Here is an 18,725-nt window from a genome sequence, read left to right as displayed (position 1 = left end):
CGTGAGAGAGAACCTGGGAAAAATGTGCTGGGCGAGGCAATTGTGAGGTATGACAAGCAGAGGCCTGCCTGCCTGCCAACATTTTGTGTTGCAGAGACACAAAACAGAGGGAATAATGACAGGATTCAAGCTCCTGCTATGAATGCTGCAGAAAATATTTTTTCTTTTCTTTTCTTGAAGCCTTCTGGGATTTTTCTGGCAGCCAAAGGGATTGTTGGCATCTGCTGCAAATATATATATATATATATGTATATTGTAGGAATTGTAAATGAAAGAAACCAACGACAGAAATGTCAAACAGATGCCAACAGAAAGTGCAAAAAAGAAAGAAGGAAAAAATTTCTCCTTCATCCCAGCAAATAAAAAAAAAACAATTTTAATAGCAAAATACAGCACAACCATTCTTCGTCCTGTAGTCCCCTGTCTTAATCAAATAAATAAAATAATGTAAACCAGTATTTCTCAACCTTGGTAGCTTGAAGATGGGTAGACTTCAACTCCCAGAATCCCCCAGCCAACACTGGTGTAAACTATATATAGGCAGTCCTCAACTTACAACAGTTCATTTAGTGACCGTTCAGTTAGAACAGCACTGAAAAAAGTGACTTACGACCGTTTTTCACACTTAACAACCATTGCAGCATTCCCGTGGTCACATGATCAAAATTCAGACCTTGGGCAACTGACTCGTATTTATGATGGTCGCCGTATCCCGGGATCACGTGATCCCCTTTTGCGACCTTCTGACAAGCTGAGTCAATGGGGAAGCCTGATTCACTTAACAACCGTGTGACTAATTTAATAACGGCAGCGATTCACTTAACAAATGTGGCAAGGAAGGTCGTAAAATGGGTCAAAACTCATTTAACGGCTGTCTAGCTTAGCAACGGAAATTTGGAGCCGGTAGGTCAAGGCCCACCTACTTTTTTTCATTTGTTTATACTCCCTAAGAATGCTTTAATCCTTATGGATGTTTCTGTTGGTTCCGCATGGATTCAAAACTAGAATAACGAAATAAAGCAGGTAGAAATTCAACAGGTGCAGCCCTGCTTAGGAAGAACTTTTTGCAGGGGCTGCTCCACCTGGTAGAGACATCATGGCAAGGTGCCCAGTCTTTCTTTTTATTTTTTCCCAAAGCAGTCTCTTCCTCTTGCTCCCAGAAGGGCTGGGAATCATGGGCCCTGTCATCCACACCTGTGCCCACCGCTCCAGAGACCCATGGGTCCAGGAAGGGTCCTTCCGCTCCTTCTCCCAGAGGGAGGGAGCCTCGGATGCCCACTGCTGCTAGGATGCACCGGTTGCCTAGCAACCCTGTTGTGGTAGCTGTGGTTGCTAGGAGCCGGAGAGAACTACGGCTCCCACAATGCCTCTCCTGAGATGGAGGGGGGGGAGTAGAGAGGCTGGGGTTGCCATGGCTGCCCATGCAAACAATATGGCCGCCCCTGGCGGTGCTGGCTAGGAAGAAGCGTGGCAGCCCCGGGCAGAGGCACCATGGCCCACGGTGACCTGGACGAGGAGAGTCTGAATGACCTCTACAGCTGGGTGGATGGCATCCCTCTCTCCCGCCCGAAGAGGAACATCACCCGCGACTTCAGCGATGGAGGTTTGGGTGGGGGGAGGGGAGGGGAAGGGGCGTGAGTTTTGGGAGCCCCCATCCCCAACCGGGCGCCCTCCAGAGATGGCCATTTTTCCTGCATCTTCTCTGGAGGGCGCCCGGTTGGGGTTGGTTGGCCCCAACTGTTGCAGAAATCGGAAGCACCCTGGAGACCCCTCCCCTTTTAGCCACCTGGGGTCCCTGTTCCCCTTCCACCCCCTACCAATATCCAGCCCCTTCCTCTGGGTCAGTGGATGGAAAGGATGGTCCTTGAGGTAGAGAGCGCTGCGTAAGCACCTGTGCAAGGAGGGTCTTGGTCAGTGGGGGTCTGCAGCGATGGGAAAGACCCCCGGGGGACCCTCAGGGGTTCTTGCAAGCTCCAGAGCCTCCGCAGGGGATGTCCTGGAAGAATTCGACAGGGTTTCCCAAACTTGGTTTATGGACTTCAAATCCTGGAATTCCCCAGCCAGGGTTGCCACTGCTGAGAATTCCGGGAGTTGAAGTCCACTCACCTTTCATGGCCTTTGAATTAGGAATATCGTCCTCGACTTATGACCACGATGGAACCCAAAATTTCTGTTGTTAAGAAAGACATTTGTTAAGTGAGTTTTGCTCCATTTTACGACCTTTTTTGCCTCGGTTGTTAAGTGAGTCACTGCAGTTGATGAATTAGTAATCCGGTCGTTAACGTGAATCTGGCTTCCCCCATTGACTTTGCTGGTCGGGTCGCAAGAGGGGATCACGTGACCCTTGGGACACTGGGACTGTCGTAAATACGAGTCAGTGGCCAAGCCTCTGAATTTTGATCCCATGATACTGGAAAGGTCTTAACTCTGAAAAATGATCCTAAGTCATTTTTTTCAGGGCTGTTGTAACTTTGAATGGTCACTAAACGAACTGTTGTAAGTCAAGGACTAGCTGCACAGATATTTCTTGACTTACAACAGTTTATTTAGTGACCGGTCGAAGTTACAACATCACTGAAAAAAGTGACTTATGACCGTTTTTCACACTTACAACCATTGCAGCATCCCGATCGTCACATGATCAAAATTCAGACGCTGACTCATATTTATGACGGTCGCAGTGTCCCAAGGCCACGTCATCACTTTTGCGACCTTCTGACGAGCCAAGTCAGTGGGGAAGCCAGATTCACTTAACAGTCATGTTCCTAACTGAACAACTGCAGTGACTCACTTAACAACGGTGGCAAGGGAGGTCGTAAAACGGAACAAATTTCACTTAACCACTGTCTCGCTCGGCAACCGTAATGGACAGATTCCATTCCAGTTGTATGTCAAGGACTTCCTTCTTTTTATCGCCCATCCAGTTCTGGTGGCCGAGGTGGTGAAGTTTTATTTTCCCAAAATGGTGGAAATGCACAATTACGCTCCAGCTAATTCCACACAACAGAAGCTCTCCAACTGGGCACACCTGAACAGGTCAGTATTTTACAGGTAAAGCCAGCGTTTGGAATCCCCCACCCCAGAATGATGGAGATTGGCTGTTGTCCATGGGGCCCTGCCTTGTAACCCTCTTCTCTGTGTGAATATTGATGTGAATATTGATCTACACGCAAGTAGTCCTTAGTTTTGTATATATAAAATGAGCACATATGTAAATGCAGGTCCTCAGGTTCTTTAAGTAATTGTTGTGGCCTGTTGGCTGCGGCCCCTCCAGCAACCGAATCAGAGGAGGAGGAGGACGAGGAGGAGGAGGAGGAGGAAGAGGAGGAGGCGTGGGAGTCAGGATCAGCATCAAGGCAACCTGGGAGCTCCGAGGGGGAAGAGGGAATGGAGCTGGCAGAGAGAGAGAGAGACAGGTGGAGCCTGGGCCGTCTGTCAGCCCTCAGATGGAGAGTCAAAGGTCGAGGTGGCTGATGAGGAAGAGGAGGAACAGCTGGGTCCAGTGCCTGATGTACGGATGCACAGAAGGCAGAGGAGAGGAGAGCAGTGGAAATCTATGGGCTGGTCCTTGGGACGGATGAGCCACTGTTGCTAGCAAGGCCCCACCCTATCTCTGGGGATAAAAGGCAGGGGGCAGAGATGAATAGATATGGCAGGCTTTTTGCCAGGGATGCTGGCGCTCCTAATAAATTGATTTAACTTCAGAGGGTTTGTCATGTTTCGGGAGCTGGGTCAGAACAGTAATGCTGAATAATATTCCAAAGTTTGTAAAATAGTATTGCCTAGATTTGAAAATACGAGAAGTAATGATATATGATCCCCCCCACAACAAAGAGAAGCAGAGAGGGTTACACTGATTTTTTTTTTTTTTGTATCCAAAGAAGAGAATATATTTAATTTTGTCTTTGTTTTGAAACTGCTTCAGTGGCGAATGAAACTTTGATTTTGATTTTGTAAACTAGACACGCTCGTTTTTCTAGAGATGGCGTGTCCATGCTGTTGGGTAAAAGCAAAAAAGTTGTGGCTGTATTGTTGTCTGTATTGTTGTTACCGTCTACTGCGCTGTTCTTTTCGTTTTTTCTCCCGTTACACTACCTCCCTTCTTTTCCCCTCCCTCTCTTCTTACTTTGCCATGCTTTTTTTTTCCTTCGTATTTTATACTTCGATAAACTAATAAAAAAGTTGAATGGGAAAAGGTACTCCTCGACTTACAACAGTTCATTTAGTGACCATTCCAAGGTTGCAACGGAACCGTCGTTCACGCTCGTTGCAGCATTTCCATGGTCACACGATCAAAATTGAAGACTTGACAACTGACTCATATTTATGACAGTTGCAACGTCCGGGGGGGGGCCCTGTAATTAATTACCTTTTGCGATCTTCTGAGAAGCAAACTCAATGGGGAAGCCAGATTCACTTAACAACCGTGGCAAGAAAGGTTGTGGACCAATTCACTTAACAAAGGACACACTTAGCAACGGGAATTTGGGGCTCAATGGTGGCCGTAAGTCGAAGACTACCTAATTTTTATTATTATTATTATTCCCAGTGGGCCAAGATCTCTGTCGTATGGGAAGGGTCTCCGTCTGCCTCTTTCTGGGTGTGCCAAATCCTGAACACACCGGTGACCAGAAAGGGGGTTGTGTGAGTGCTCAGTTCCTCGCCTCTTTTTCAGGAAAGTGTTGAGCAAATTGAATTTTTCCATTCCCGAAGACATCGTCCGGAAGATTGCCCAGTGCACCCCTGGAGTGGTGGAGTTGGTGCTGATCCCGTTGAGACAGAAGATTGAGGAGAAGCAGAAGCAAGCCAAGATGTCCACCAACTCTTACCAGGTCAGTAGAACGTGGACGAGGCGAGGGTCAGTTGAGCAAACGTTGACCTCTGATGTTTTGTTTTGTTTTTTAATTTGATTTATATGCCGCCCTTCTCCGGAGACTCAGGGTGGCTTACAACGCGTTAAGCAATAGCCTTCATACTTTTGTATATTTTATACAAAGTCAGCTTATTGCCCCCACAAATGGGTCCTCATTTCACCTACCTTAGAAAGGATGGAAGGCTGAGTCAACCTTGAGCCTGGTGAGATTCGAACCAGCAGAAATTGCAGGCAGCTGGTCTTAATAACAGGGTGCACTAAACCACTGTACTATCAAGGCTCTTGATGTTGAACTCCCAGAATTTCCCAGCCGGCTTGCTTTAAGAGGGGTGGACTTCAACTCCCATAATTCCCTAGTCAGCATGGTTAAGATATATGGACTTCAACTCCCAGAATCCCCCAGTCAGTATATTTTAAGTTGGACTTCAACTCCCATAATTCCCAACCAGCATACTTTAAGATGCAAAACCTGAGAGCAGAGATCTGGAAAACAAACCCAAGGATATTTTTATTAAAAAAAAAGTGTATGAAAAAAGAGGAAGGATTCCACCTAAATGGAATCTTCTTTACCAGGGTCACTCCTATTTGTTCCAAAGGGCTTGGAGAAGAGAACCCTCTCATTATGGACAGTCGATAGTCCTCAACTTATGACCACAATCGAGCCCAAAATTTCTTTTGTTAAGCGAGACTGTTGTTAAGTGAATTTTGCCCCATTTTATAACGGTTTTGCCACCGTGGTTAAGTGACCCCAGGACACTGCAGCCGTCATAAATACGAGTCTGTTGCCAAGCATCCAAATTTGGATCACGTGACCCTGAGGATGCTGCTACGGTCGTAAGTGTGAAAAGGGAGTCCTAAGTCACGTGCCGTTGTAACATTGAATGGCCGCTTAACATAAGGTTGTAAGCCAAGGACTACCCATATCGTACGGCGCAAGTCCTTCAAGCAGAAACACGCAAACAGCTTTCAGCCTGATGTCTCACCTCTCTTGGTTTCGACCTGGATCTCTCGTAGAGGAGATCCCCACCGTCCGAGCAGGAGATCCATGGAGATCCACCCACAGGGATCCATGCCTTGAAACCAGGTGGCCCTTTTTCAGCCTCAAGACAGCAGGAGACGCGTATTTTAGCACTGGGAAGTCGTCTCCCAGGGCGGCCCCATGTAGGGACTGTTGCAGTAGTCAAGCTATGAAATAACCGGGGTATCAAGGACGGTCTGAAGGTCCCTCCCAATTGAGGAGCTCTCTGAATCCAGCCTGAAGGACTGATGGGAGGGGGAATAATGGCAAACGTACTCTCTCTCTCTCTCTCTCTCTCTCTCTCTCTCTCTCTCTCTCTCTCTCTCTCTCTCTCTCTCTCTCTCTCTTTTTTTTTCTTTTTCTTTTTACACCTCCCTTCCTTCCTCTTCTGCTTCTTTCCAGGACCGGCCACCAACTCCTCTGGGCGGCTGCAGCCTTTGCTCCTTCCCGACTCCAATGCCCCAGGTTTCTGCCTTTCGCCACCTTCCTTTTTACCTGCCTGGAGATACACCTTGCTGCTTTTCCTCTCTCTGTCTGTCTGTCTGAATCCAAGCCACGAGACAGGTGGGGCAGGGCGGGGACGGTCTTCACAGATGCTGCTTGTTTTAAGGAAAAAATAAACTCTTCTTCAAAAGGGAGGCTTCAGAGGGTCACACCTGGACCAGGCGTCTCCAAACTTGGCAACTTTAAGACCGGTGGACTCCAGGTCCCAGAATCCCCCAGCGAGCATGCTATAAGATGGGTGGACTTCAACTCCCAGAATCCCCCAGCGAGCATGCTATAAGATGGGTGGACTTCAACTCCCAGAATCCCCCAGCGAGCATGCTTTAAGATGGGTGGACTTCAACTCCCAGAATCCCCCAGCGAGCATGCTATAAGATGGGTGGACTTCAACTCCCAGAATCCCCTAGCCAGCCTGCTTTAAGATGGGTGGACTTCAACTCCCAGAATCCCCTAGCCAGCCTGCTTTAAGATGGGTGGACTTCAACTCCCAGAATCCCCCAGCCAGCCTGCTTTAAGATGGGTGGACTCCAAGTCTCATAATTCCCTAGCCAGCCTGCTTTAAGATGGGTGGACTCCAAGTCTCATAATTCCCTAGCCAGCCTGCTTTAAGATGGGTGGACTCCAAGTCCCAGAATCCCCCAGCCAGCCTGCTTTAAGATGGGTGGACTTCAACTCCCAGAATCCCCCAGCCAGCCTGCTTTAAGATGGGTGGACTCCAAGTCCCAGAATCCCCCAGCCAGCCTGCTTTAAGATGGGTGGACTCCAACTCCCAGAATTCCTTGCCAGCACAGAGAGTCGAAGCCCACAAGTCTTAAAGTTACTGAATTTGGAGACCCTTCACTGACCAATGCAGGTAGTCCTCGTCTTATGATCACAGTCGAGTCCACAATTTCCATGGAGACCACAATTGAGCCCCAAAACCCTAAGCGAAAGACTTGTTAAGTAAGTTTTTCCCCTTTGTACAACCTTTCTTACCACAGTTGTTAAGTGAATCCCTGCGGTTGTTAAGTTAGTGACACGGTTGTTAAGCAAATCTGGCTTCCCCCCTTGACTTTGCTTGTCAGGAGGTCGCAAAAGGGGATCACGTGACCCCGGGAACACTGCGACCGTCATAAATACGAGTCAGTTGCCAAACGTCCGAATTTTGACTAGGTGTTGATGATGCAACGGTCATGTGAAAAAGTCACCTTTTTTCCAGCGCTCTTGTCACTTCACATGGTCACTAAATGAACTGTTGTAAATCGAGGATGTTACCTGCCCTTGTGCATCGCATCAAAATCAAATTGCCACCTCTTGACAGGTCCTGACAGTATTTATTCTAGCATTGTCTGGGCGGGACAAGGCAACGCGGACTTCCAGGAAGAGCTCTCCAGGGTCCTGAAATCCAGGCGACACATACAGGCAGCCCTGGACTTACGACCACAACTTAGCCCCAAATTTTTGTTGCCAAGCAAGACAGTTGTGAAGCAATTTTTGCCCCATCTTACGACCTCTCTTGTTAAGTGAGTCACCACATTTAGAATATAGAACATAAAATAATAGAGTTGGAAGGGACCTTCAGAATTGCGGCGTGGAAGCCCGTCACCGGGGGGACGAAACTCACTTAGCAACTGTCTCACTCAGCAACAGAAATGTTGGGCTCAATTGTGGCCGTACATCGAGGACTGCCTGAAGGGCAATAAACCCCCTTCGGTTGGAAAAAAAACTGCTGCCTGGAAATCTCTGCTCTGGCCTTCAAGGCCCCCTCTCAAGACAAGCGCTTCCAGGCTTCCGTGCCTTCATGGGCTTTCCACGCAGGCCAGGGCACCGGTCTGTTTCTGTGACTTCTGTGATCTTGCAAGGAGACTCTTTCCGGAATGGCAGGTTGAGAAAAGGGCGGAGCAGGGAGGGAAAGAGGAGGGGGTCCGTAGCGTTCGATGTGCAAGCCTCTCTTCCTCTCTCTCTTGAAACAGGACCTGGGCATGCGTGCCATTGTGGAAGAGAACAACTACATGGAAACAGGTAAGGGCACGAAGAGCAAAGATGGGCTGTTCTGAGCCACCTCCCCAAACACGACAAACCCTGTATAGCCGTAGTGGCGAACCTATGGCATGTGTGCCACAGGTGGCCCGCAGAGCCATATCAGTGGGCATGTGAACTCAGCTCCGGCGTGCCTGTGCGTGTTGGCCAGCTGATTTTGGGGCCTTCTGGGCCCACCGGAAGTAAGGAAACAGGCTGTTTCCGGCCTCCGGAGAGCCTCTGAAGAGGTGGGGAAGGCTGTTTTCACCCTCCCCAGGCTCCTAGAAAGCCTCTGTAGCCTGGGGAGGGCGAAAAATGGGCCTACCGGGCCCACGTGCCATCACATGCCAAAAGTGGGGGGAGCACGGGGGGGGGGTCACATGCATGCGCAGGGGGCATGGGGCATAGAATTATGAGTGTGGGCACCCGCGTGTGTGACCCCCCCCCTGCACTCCCCCTGCTGTTGGCACGCGATAGCAAAAAGGTTAGCCATCACTGCTCTATAGTTTGACGTGTTATCAATGATTCCTTTATTAGGAGCGCCAGCAGCCCTGGCAAAAAGCCTGCCACATCTATTCATCTCCACCCCCTGCCTTTTATCCCCAGAGCCAGGGTGGGGCTTCGCTAGCAGCGGTGGCTCTTCCGTCCCAAGGACCGGCCCACAGATTTCCACCGCTCTCCTCTCCTCTGCCTTCTGTGCATCCGCGTGTCATCACGCTGTTGTCATGTGACGTATCGTGACTTTAACACCCTTCGCTAAACTGGGGTGGGCGTGGCCAGTGTGTGACACATCAGGCCGATGGGCCTCGTGTTTTGACACCCTTGGGATAAGGCGTCAGGCTAGAAACCAGGAGACGGTGAGTTCTAGTCCTGCCTCAGGCATAAAGCCAGCTGGATAATTTAGGAGGTGATAAGTTCTAGTTCCACTTTAGGCATGAAACCCAGCTGGGTGATTTTGGGCCAGCCATTCACTCTCTCAGCCCAACCCACCTCCACAGGGTTGTCGTGTGGGGAAAACAGGAGGAGGAAGGAATATTAGGTAGGTTCGCCCACCTTGAGTTACATATAAAAGTAATAAAGGCGGGATAAAAATCTAATTAATAAAATTTTAAAAATAGATAAATGTGTGCAGTAGAAAGACCCCGAGGTGCCTCTTTAAAGGCTGAAAAGAATAGAATAGAAAATAGTATAGAATAGAATAATATTAAATAGAATAGAATAGAATTAATTGAGAAGAGAAGAGAAGAGAAGAGAAGAGAAGAGAAGAGAAGAGAAGAGAAGAGAAGAGAAGAGAAGAGAAGAGAAAATATGGAATGGAATGGAGTAGAGTAGAGTAGAGTAGAGTAGAGTAGAGTAGAGTAGAGTAGAGTAGAGTAGAGTAGAATAGAATAGAATAGAATAGAATAGAATAGAATAGAATAGAATAGAATAGAATAGAATAGAAAATATGGAATGGAATGGAATGGAATAGGATAGAATTAGAGTAGATCTGGAAGGGACCTTGGAGGTCTTCTAGTCCAACCCCCTGCTCAGGCAGGAAACCCTCTACCACTTCAGGCAAATGGCTGAGGAGTCCCTCAGGGAATTCTGACTTATAGATACGTGTTGTAAATCAGAGGTCCAGGTTTTTGCTCCGATCAAAGATGTCTCTCCTGCTCTTTCAGAGAGCTTTATTTTTTATACAGTTTTACCCAGGCAGATAAAAAGCCAGGACAGCAACAGTGTTCTAATTGGACAAACTATTCACCCCCCTCTCAAGGTGCCATCCTCTCTAGGTGAGATGAGATAATACAGATCAGAGCCAAAATGAGGTCATAGGCATGAGCTAAGGCAGTGGGCTGGTCTATGACACTATGACCTTTGACCTACCTCTACAGCTACGGGGTGCCGAATGGGCTCTCTTGGGAGCCCCCTCCTCCTCCCGTTAATCTCTTTTTGGCATTTCACAGGCTACACTTCGAAGTCCATGCCCAACAGCACCGGAGGTTACACCAAGGACTCTCCTGCTTCAGAAAGGTGAGTATCTGAGGTTGCCCTCTTTTGAGGTGGGGGTCTTTGAACCCCTGACCCGAGAATCCGGCAGGTGGGGGGAGACATTTGAGGGGCCACTTTTCTCCTTTTCTGCCCTGTTGAATTGCAGCCTAAGGAAATCAGAGCTGCGAAATACAGGTAGTCCTCGACTTACGGCCGCCGTTGAGCCCCAGATTTCTGTTGCTAAGCGAGATGGTTCTTAAGTGAGTTTTGCCCCGTTTTGCGACCTTTCTTGCCACCGTTGCTAAGCGAATCGCCACAGCTGTTAAGGTGGCAACCCGGTTGTTAAGTGAATCCGGCTTCCCCCTTGACTTTGCTTGTCAGACGGTTGCAAAAGGGGATCGTGTGACCCCCCCGGGATGCTGCAACGGCCATTAAGTGTGAAAAACGGCCATGTCACTTCTTTCAGTGCTGTTGCGACTTCAAAACGGTCACTAAACGAACGGTTGTAAGTCGAGGACTACCTGTAAAGCAGGCCGCAGGCGAATGTCCTTGAGGGAGAGACAGGCAGATGAAGACGGAGGGACGGCTGGATTCTGCACAGCTTCCCAGGACTTCTTCCAGGGAAAGCTGGTGGCAGATGGAACTCCTTGCCACTAGATGCCTCTAAAGTCAGTTTCAGGCCGTTTCATGGAAGCAAAAAGAGCCAGGCTGAGATGTCTATCAAACATCAGGAAAGGAGAAAATGGCCATCCTTCTTCCTCTGACTGGAGAATCTTGAACTCGGTTCCCTAGGATGAGGAAGGGGAAGCTCTGCCGGGGGGGGGTGTCTTCCCTCCATGCAATGGGGTGGAAGTCCACAATTTGGGGGACGTTCTGCTCCCTATAACCGTCTTCCACTTGCAGGGGTCTGAAGGGACAGACGGGCTACCCGGTGCCTCTGCAAACGGATGCCAACCTGCGTCTGCACCTGGCCGAGCGGGAACAGGCCCTGCTGGCTTCCCAGGAGACCATCCAGGTGAGGCCAAGATGCATCCCACCCGGCACCCATTGATGGCAAGGGAGCTTGGCTCAGCCACCTCCCTCTCCCCACATCTTGGGGGTCGCCCGGCCCTCTCGGCTTCCCCACACTGGCCGAGGGCAGAGACTTCCGGAGGTCTCTGCGGGGACAATCATCCCAACAGAGGGAGAGAAAGTGACGGGAGAGCGGCAGTTGGGTCTAGTGGTTAAAGCACCAGGTGTCCTGACCCAGCTCCCCAAACATGAGAAATCCTCTGAATTTAACTCAAAGATTCTTTTATTAAGAGCGCCGGCAGCCCCGGCAAAAAGTCTCCTTCTCACCGCAGGCTAACAAGTCCGTCCATCCGGAAGATGAATAGTTATCTGCCACATCTATTCATCTCTGCCCCCTCTCTTTTATCCCCAGAGCTAGGGTGGGGCCTCGCTAGCAGCAGTGGCTCATCCGTCCCAAGGACCAGCCCATAGATTTCCACTGCTCTCCTCTTGCCTTCTGTGCATCAGGCACTGGACCCAGCTGTTCCTCCTCTTCCTCATCAGCCACCTCCGGACCTGGGGGCTGTTGACTCTCCATCTGATGGCTGACAGACAGCCCAGGCTCTGCCTCTGTCTCTCTCTCCCCCAGCTCCATTCCCTCTTCCCCCTTGGAGCTCCCAGGTTGCCTTGATGCTGACTTTGACTCCCACACCTCCTCCTCCTCCTCCTCCTCCTCTGATTCGGCTGCTGAAGGGGCAGGCGGCCAACAGGCCACAACACCAGGCTTGAAAGTGGGAAACAGGGAGTTGTAGTCCTATCGCGTGACCAAAATTCAGACACTCGGCCACTGTCTCGTATTTATGACGGTCGGGGTGTCCCGGGGGGTCACGTGACCCTCCCTTTGGCGACCTTCCAACAAGCAAACTCGATGGATTCGCTGAACAACAACCCTTGTGATTAATCGCAGGGATTGTGGCAGGGAAGGTTGCATGACGTGGGGCAAAACTCATTCCTCAACCGTCTCGCTTAGCGATGGAAATGTTGGGCTCAGTTGTGTGGAGTGCCCGTATTAGCCAAATCCTCCCTTCTTTCTCCGTGGAGGAAGAGCTCTTGGCCAAGAGTTGCCTGGACGGTTAGAAAGCAGCATCTCATGAGGAAGGAGGAAGGGCCCCTCGGGTTTTCAGGGGCCACGGGGGTCTTGGGTCCTTGAGCTGCTGCTTCTGAGGAAAGAATGGAATAGAAAAGAATGGAATTGGAACAGAAATAGAAATAGAAATAGAAGAAATAGAAATAGAAGAAATAGAAATAGAAATAGAAATAGAAATAGAAATAGAAATAGAAATAGAAATAGAAATAATAGAAATAGAAGTAATAGAAATAGAAATAGAAATAGAAATAGAAATAGAAATAATAGAAATAGAAATAGAAATGAAACAGAACAGAACAGGATAGAATAACAGAGTTGGAAGGGACCCTAGAGGTCTTCTAGTCCAACCCCCTGCTCAGCCAAGACCCTCTACAACCTCTTAGATTCTGCAGATGAAAATCCGTCGACTGGAACACCTGCTGCACCTGAAGAACGTCCGGATCGACGATCTCTCCCGGCGCCTGCAGCAGGCGGAGCCCAAGCGGAAGTGAAAGGCCCCGTCCCAGCTGTGCTTCTCCAGACCGTTTCCACCCATGCCGGGCTCCCCCACCCCCGGTTCTTTGAATGCTCAGCGCTTTTCTCTGCAGCCCTCCAGCCCGGCTGAGATGTTGGAAGAAGACCCTCCGTGGAGGTCTTCTGGTTTCAAAGGGAAGCCTTTGCCCAGCCAGCGGCCCCAGCGCAGCCCAGGAGAGACCGTGCCCAGAGGAAAGAAGGCCGGGTGACGTCCAGTCAGTTGGCCACGTTCTCCAGGAGAGCCCAGGAGAATCCAGTCCCCGTCTCCAGGCACCATCGTGTCTGCCTCCTGGAGTTGCAGGAGATCCCAGGAAAAGTCCTCCTGCTTGTATCTGTAGCCCACCAGGCAAGGAGGCCATGATGATGGTTGAGATGAGCTTTCTGGCATCTAAGGAGAACATCGGGAACGGTAGAATCCTTAGCCAGGATTTCCCCAGATTTGGCTCTGTTGGGAGGCCAGAAGTTGGCTTGGATTCTCAGCCTCCTGCTCCTCCTGCTCCTCCTCCCCACTCCCTTCTAGCACTGATGATGTTAGCTAGTTGGGTCATGAAACATCTACGGGAAAACAAGTTCAGAGAGACCCCAGGACCCCACACCAGTCCCCCCTCCCTTTCTTCTGAAGTTCTTCTGAACTTTCCAAGCCACCCTACCTGCTGTTCTCCTTTGATGATGACTCCGGAAGAGAGAAGAAACCCTCCAGGATGGCTGAGGGTGGAGTCATGGGCAGCCAGGAGGACCGCAGAGTTTGGTCCTTTTCAAGATGAACTCTTGAGCTCCATCTACGGGAGGAAAATCCTGGCTGGGGGTGGGGGTGAGCGAGAGGTATTGTGCCCTCCCTAGGAAATGCACTCCCGCCCAGCTAATACAAGGATTCAGGAATGTCCTTCTCCAGTGGGTTGAGGTCCCCCTACCATTCCAGGTTGCTTCTGGCCAGGAGGCTCTTTCTAGATTCCCTCCTCCCTTCCCCACCATCAGATACCCAAGGTGGGCTTCAAAGCTTTTGCGTGACCTCAGCTGCCTTTCTCGAATCTTTGATCTTGCATGCACAATCCCTAACACAAACCCAACGGATCAGAAACCCCCCCCCATCCCCGTTCTGGCTTCCTGCGGGCGAGGGGGTGTCTTGTGAAGACACAGACTGAGGTGCGTTGTGTGGCCATGAGATGAATCAAGGCATGTCCCAGAGAAGATGCTGTTCCCCCCCCCATCCCCAACTCCCCTCTGAAGAGCTCAGGAGCAAAATATGGGGCGGGAGTGACTGCCCGTTTGAGCCCAAACTGTGGTTTTTGAGCCTAAGTGTGCTTTTTCACACACCCAAATTCACACAGTGGCTCTTTTGATCAGTGCCATTGCTAGGAGATGACCTCCAGAGAGCTGACTCACCTTTTCTTTGCCTCCCCTTTCCCTGAATCTCCAAGATACGAGGCGGTCGCTTCCCATCTCCACCTGGAAACCTAGAGGAGAATTTGTGTGTGTGATGCGGTAGTGGGGTAGTGGGCTAGAGCGGGGTCCAACATCTGGACCATTAAAAGTGCCTTGGAACTCTGTGTACAGAGCGAGGAGGCCGCAAGCCTTTGACCCAGGCCCCGTTGGTCAGGACTTGCTTTGATCTTGGCCATCTCGGTCCTTCTCCCGACGTTGTTCTCCTCCTGCTTCCCAAAGGCCCCCCACTGAGAAGCTCATCAACCCAACTGAGAAGCACCTCCGGCAGGAAGGGACCTTCTCACGTCATCCTGTCATCCTCGGCACTATCCAAAGGACCACCTTGCTGAGGTGCCAGCACGAGGTGTGAACGTTCCCACAATCGTTGTCGAAGCTTCTGCTGCACAGGAAGAGAAGGGGTGGGGTGGGGGGGGAGGGAGTCCTTGGAAGAGAGGAGATAATAGCCCATCTTACGAAGCTTCCTTCCCCAATCACTTGGAGAAGTGGTTGCGTCCTGGGGGGAGCTGAGAATTAAGTCATTCGCTTTGGGGGTCTTCACGAAGATGAAATGAGGAGGGGTCAACATATATTGGAGCTCTGAGTCATTCCCTCAAAGCAGAAGATCTAACAAGGTGTCCCTCTGCTCTCTTGTAGGACATGGCCATGTAGTGATCTATCCAATGGTGATAGTTTTCAAATTGTCCCATGATTTCCTCCTGGGATACTGGATTCCTCCCCACCTCTGCTCTAGTGCCTTCTCTACACATTTGCTTCCACCGGGATCTCCCGTGGATCCATGGGGCTTAATTCTGTCCATTGCTCCCACGTGGCCCTGATTAAAGTATCGCCAGGTGCCTTCAACTGACTTCTCTTGGCCCAACGTAGGTTTTAGGGGTTGCCATGCAACTCTCACCATTTGGCCTTGGCAATTCAGGGTCCGGCCAAGCTTTGGATGACTTCTGGGGTCCCTGCCTCTCTTCCGATGGTCTTTTCCTGTGACGGGACGGACCGAGTGGGGTCTGAAGGGTCTCCGTGAAGAGCCCGGATAGTACAAATCTTCAGCCAGGCCTGGTTGTGCAAAGAAGAAAGAAGGGAGGCTACCTCTTGAGAAAGGGACTGGCTTATGCTTCTAAATGCTCATTTATCCTGGCTAAGCTACTCCGGGGAGATTTCTGGGGGAGGGAGGAGGGAGGGAAGCTCGTGTCTCGAGCTTCGGCGCGTGCCACAAAACAAAACAAAACATAAATAAGGTAAACAAACAAACAAAAGCCAGATGGTGTAATACCCTGAGTTGGACAGCAGAGGGCGGCTTTAGCTGAGCTTACCGATTGGTAAAACCTCTTGGCAATGCAGTTATGGGGAAAATTAGCTGCTTTTGTGTGGGGCCAGCACTGTTTTTCTGTACGATCACGGCGGCTTCCTTCTCTAAAGGTAATTTCTGTCTGCTTTTCAGCATTAAAGACTTTAATCCTCCCTTCTGTCTCTCTCTCTCTTTTTTTTTGTGGTGGTGGGGGAGTCCAAAAGTGGAATAGAATAGAATAACGGAATCGGAAGGGACCTTGGAGGTCATCTAGTCCAACCCCCTGCTTAGGCAGCAAACCCTATACCAGTTATGGCTGACCTTTTTTTCCCTCAGGTGCCAAAAATGCTTGTGTACATGCATGTGTTCCCACACCCATAATGCAATGCCCCCCACGCACGACCGCCCCCCTGCACTGCGCCATCCCCTGCACAGGTGCACATGACCCCCCGTGCCCCGTTTTGAGCCTAGCAGGCCTCCCTGAAGCCTCCAGAGGCTGAAAATAGCCCGTTTCCAGACTTCCAGTTTTTTGCCCTCCCCGGGTTCCAGAGGGTTTCCTGGAGCCCCCCGGGAGGGCAAAAACAGCCTCCCCTGGCCCTCCGGAGGCCAGAAACGGCCTGTTTCCAGACTTCCAGTAGGCCCCTTTTTCACCCTCCCAGAGCCTCCACGCGAGCCCTGTACTTACCTGGCATCCAAAACAGGTCGCATGGAGACTCCTGGGATGGGCGGGGCGGGCATGGGCAAGTATGCGTGTCTCCCGCATGTGTGGCAGAGACCCAAAAATCAGCTGGCCGGTGGGATGCGCGAGCGGTGGAACTGACCTAGGGCATCGGTTCACGTGCCCGCAGAAATGGCTCTGCGTGATGCCTGTGGCACGCGTGCCATAGGTTCACCATCACGGCCCTACACCACTTCAGATCAATGGTTACCCAATCTCTTCTTAAAAACTTCCAGTATTGGAGCATCCACAACTTCTGGAGGCAACTTCTGTTCCACTGATTAATTGTTCTAACTGATTTCTCCTTAGTTCTAGGTTGCTTCGCTCCTTAATTAGTTTCTATCTACCCTGTTTCTCCCAAAATAAGACATCCCCTGATAATAAGCCCAATTGAGCTTTTGAGTGCATAGTAATAAGGCCAAGCAGTTATTTCAGGGTTCAAAAAAAAATATAAGACAGGGTCTTAATTTTGGGGAAACACAATATAGCTTCTTGTCCTACTCTCAGGTGCTTTGGAGAATAGCTTGACCCCCTCTTCTTTGGGGCAGCCGCTGAGATATTGGAAGACTGCTGTCATGTCTCCCCTGGTCCTTCTTTTCATTAAACTAGACATACCTAATTTATGCAACCGTTCTTCATATGCGCAATGTCAAATTAGCATCCATCTGTGTGGGTCAGACTATTCCTTGAAATGTTCCTACCTCCCCTCCCCCCCTTTGTTCTTTTCAGTCCTGCATCCATCTGCTGAGTGTGCAAATCGGTCAGGATCACTGTGACCTCCGAAAGCTTGAAAGCATGTTTTCTGAGCAATGCCCCAGAATTAGGAGACTGGAGGCTAAAACACACAATTGCAGGAATTGGGTATGTCTAGTTTAATGAACAGAAGGACCAGGGATGACATGATAGCAGTCTTCCAGTATTTGAGGGGCTGCCCCAAAGAAGAGGGAGTGAACCTATTCTCCAAAGCACCAGAAGGCAGGAGAAGAAGCAATAGATGGAAACTAATCAAGGAGAGAAACAACCTGGAATTAAGGAGAAACTTCCTAACAGTGAGGACAATTAACCAGTGGAACTGCCTGCCTCAAATGGTATAGGATATCCTGCTTGATCAAGGGGCTGGACTAGAAGACCTCCAAGATCCCTTTCAACTCTGTTATTCTGTATTCTGTAAAAGTTCAGAAGAGAAAGACTAGTGACATGATGGCAGTCTTCCAATATTTGAGGGGCTGCCCCAAAGAAGAGAGGGTCAACTGATTCTCCAAAGCACCTGAAGGCAGAACAAGAAGCAACGGATGGAAACTAACCAAAGAGAGAAGCAACCTAGAACTAAGGAGAAATTTCCTTGAAAGTTAGAACAATTAACCTGTGGAACAACTTGCCTCCAGAAGTTGTGAATGCTCCAACAATGGAAGTTTTTAAGAAGAGATTGGACAACCATTTGTCTGAAATCATATAGGGTCTCCTGGTTGAGCAGGGGGGTGGACTGGAAGACCTCCAAGGTCCCTTCCAGATCTGTTATTCTCTTATTCTTGTTGGAGTGATGGAACGCACAATTGTGAACATTAAACCCTTTCCAGAAATAGTCTTTCTTTAAAGTTTTTTTTATTTTTTACACTAACAGACAAACAAACATACAATATTTCTTCTGAACAGAGTATTGGCTGGTTCACCAATTTATATATTCCCTTTTTGCCATAGTATTTATTCTCTCTAATTTTTTATAGACCAATATTACCCTTCATCCTAACCTCTAATCTTAATAAAATTCAATTTTTCCCTTCGCATCTTTAAATTAAACCCCTTAAATTTGAAATCTCACAACATAATAATCCCTTAATATAATCGCTGGTATTTTCCATTCTCAACTATTTCAAAATAATACAATCCAACATCTTAATAAAAGTCCATTAGTTATGTAGTATTACAATCATTCATTTCTTATAACAATAATAAACCAAATTGCTTTATACCATACATTTCCTTAAATCTTAATTTTCAATTACTTTGTCAAATATATGTATTCCAAATAATACAATCCAACATCTTAAAATAGTCTCGTTTTTGAAGGAAAGTTTATGTTTGCCTCTCCACTCCTCTGTCTCGCTGTGGTGAAACGACACCGTGCAAGTATGAAGCCATCTGGAAGGCATTTAAAGCGAAGAGCGGTTTCTTTGGAAGGGACCACAATTCTCCCTAGTCCCCCATGGAGCACGGCCAGTTGCCAAGCGTCAGATTACAAGTGGGAGCATCAGGAAGTCGAGTGCCTTG

The 18,725-nt window shown here is 49.3% G+C and overlaps 1 protein-coding gene across 2 annotated transcripts; it reads left to right on the top strand.

Annotated features, from left to right (window-relative positions):
- The first annotated feature begins 1,374 nt into the window (after positions 1 to 1,374).
- Positions 1,375 to 15,913, top strand: SPEF1 (sperm flagellar and cilia associated 1). Of its 2 annotated transcripts, XM_034406184.3 has the most exons (8): positions 1,375 to 1,603; positions 2,925 to 3,036; positions 4,676 to 4,832; positions 6,294 to 6,356; positions 8,348 to 8,396; positions 10,343 to 10,409; positions 11,271 to 11,382; positions 12,888 to 15,913. In XM_034406184.3, the coding sequence occupies exons 1-8, from the start codon at positions 1,492 to 1,494 to the stop codon at positions 12,993 to 12,995; spliced, it is 780 nt and encodes a 259-aa protein (XP_034262075.1). In that variant the 5' UTR covers positions 1,375 to 1,491; the 3' UTR covers positions 12,996 to 15,913. The 2 variants fall into 2 exon arrangements, with proteins under 2 accessions (XP_034262075.1, XP_034262076.1); XM_034406185.3 differs by lacking the exon at positions 6,294 to 6,356.
- The last annotated feature ends 2,812 nt before the right edge of the window (positions 15,914 to 18,725 follow it).

Source organism: Pantherophis guttatus, chromosome 8 (genome assembly GCF_059756535.1).
Source record: "Pantherophis guttatus breed Tessera chromosome 8, ASM5975653v1, whole genome shotgun sequence".
NCBI classification, from domain to species: domain Eukaryota; kingdom Metazoa; phylum Chordata; class Lepidosauria; order Squamata; family Colubridae; genus Pantherophis; species Pantherophis guttatus.
This window is presented reverse-complemented; position numbering and strand designations above follow the sequence as displayed.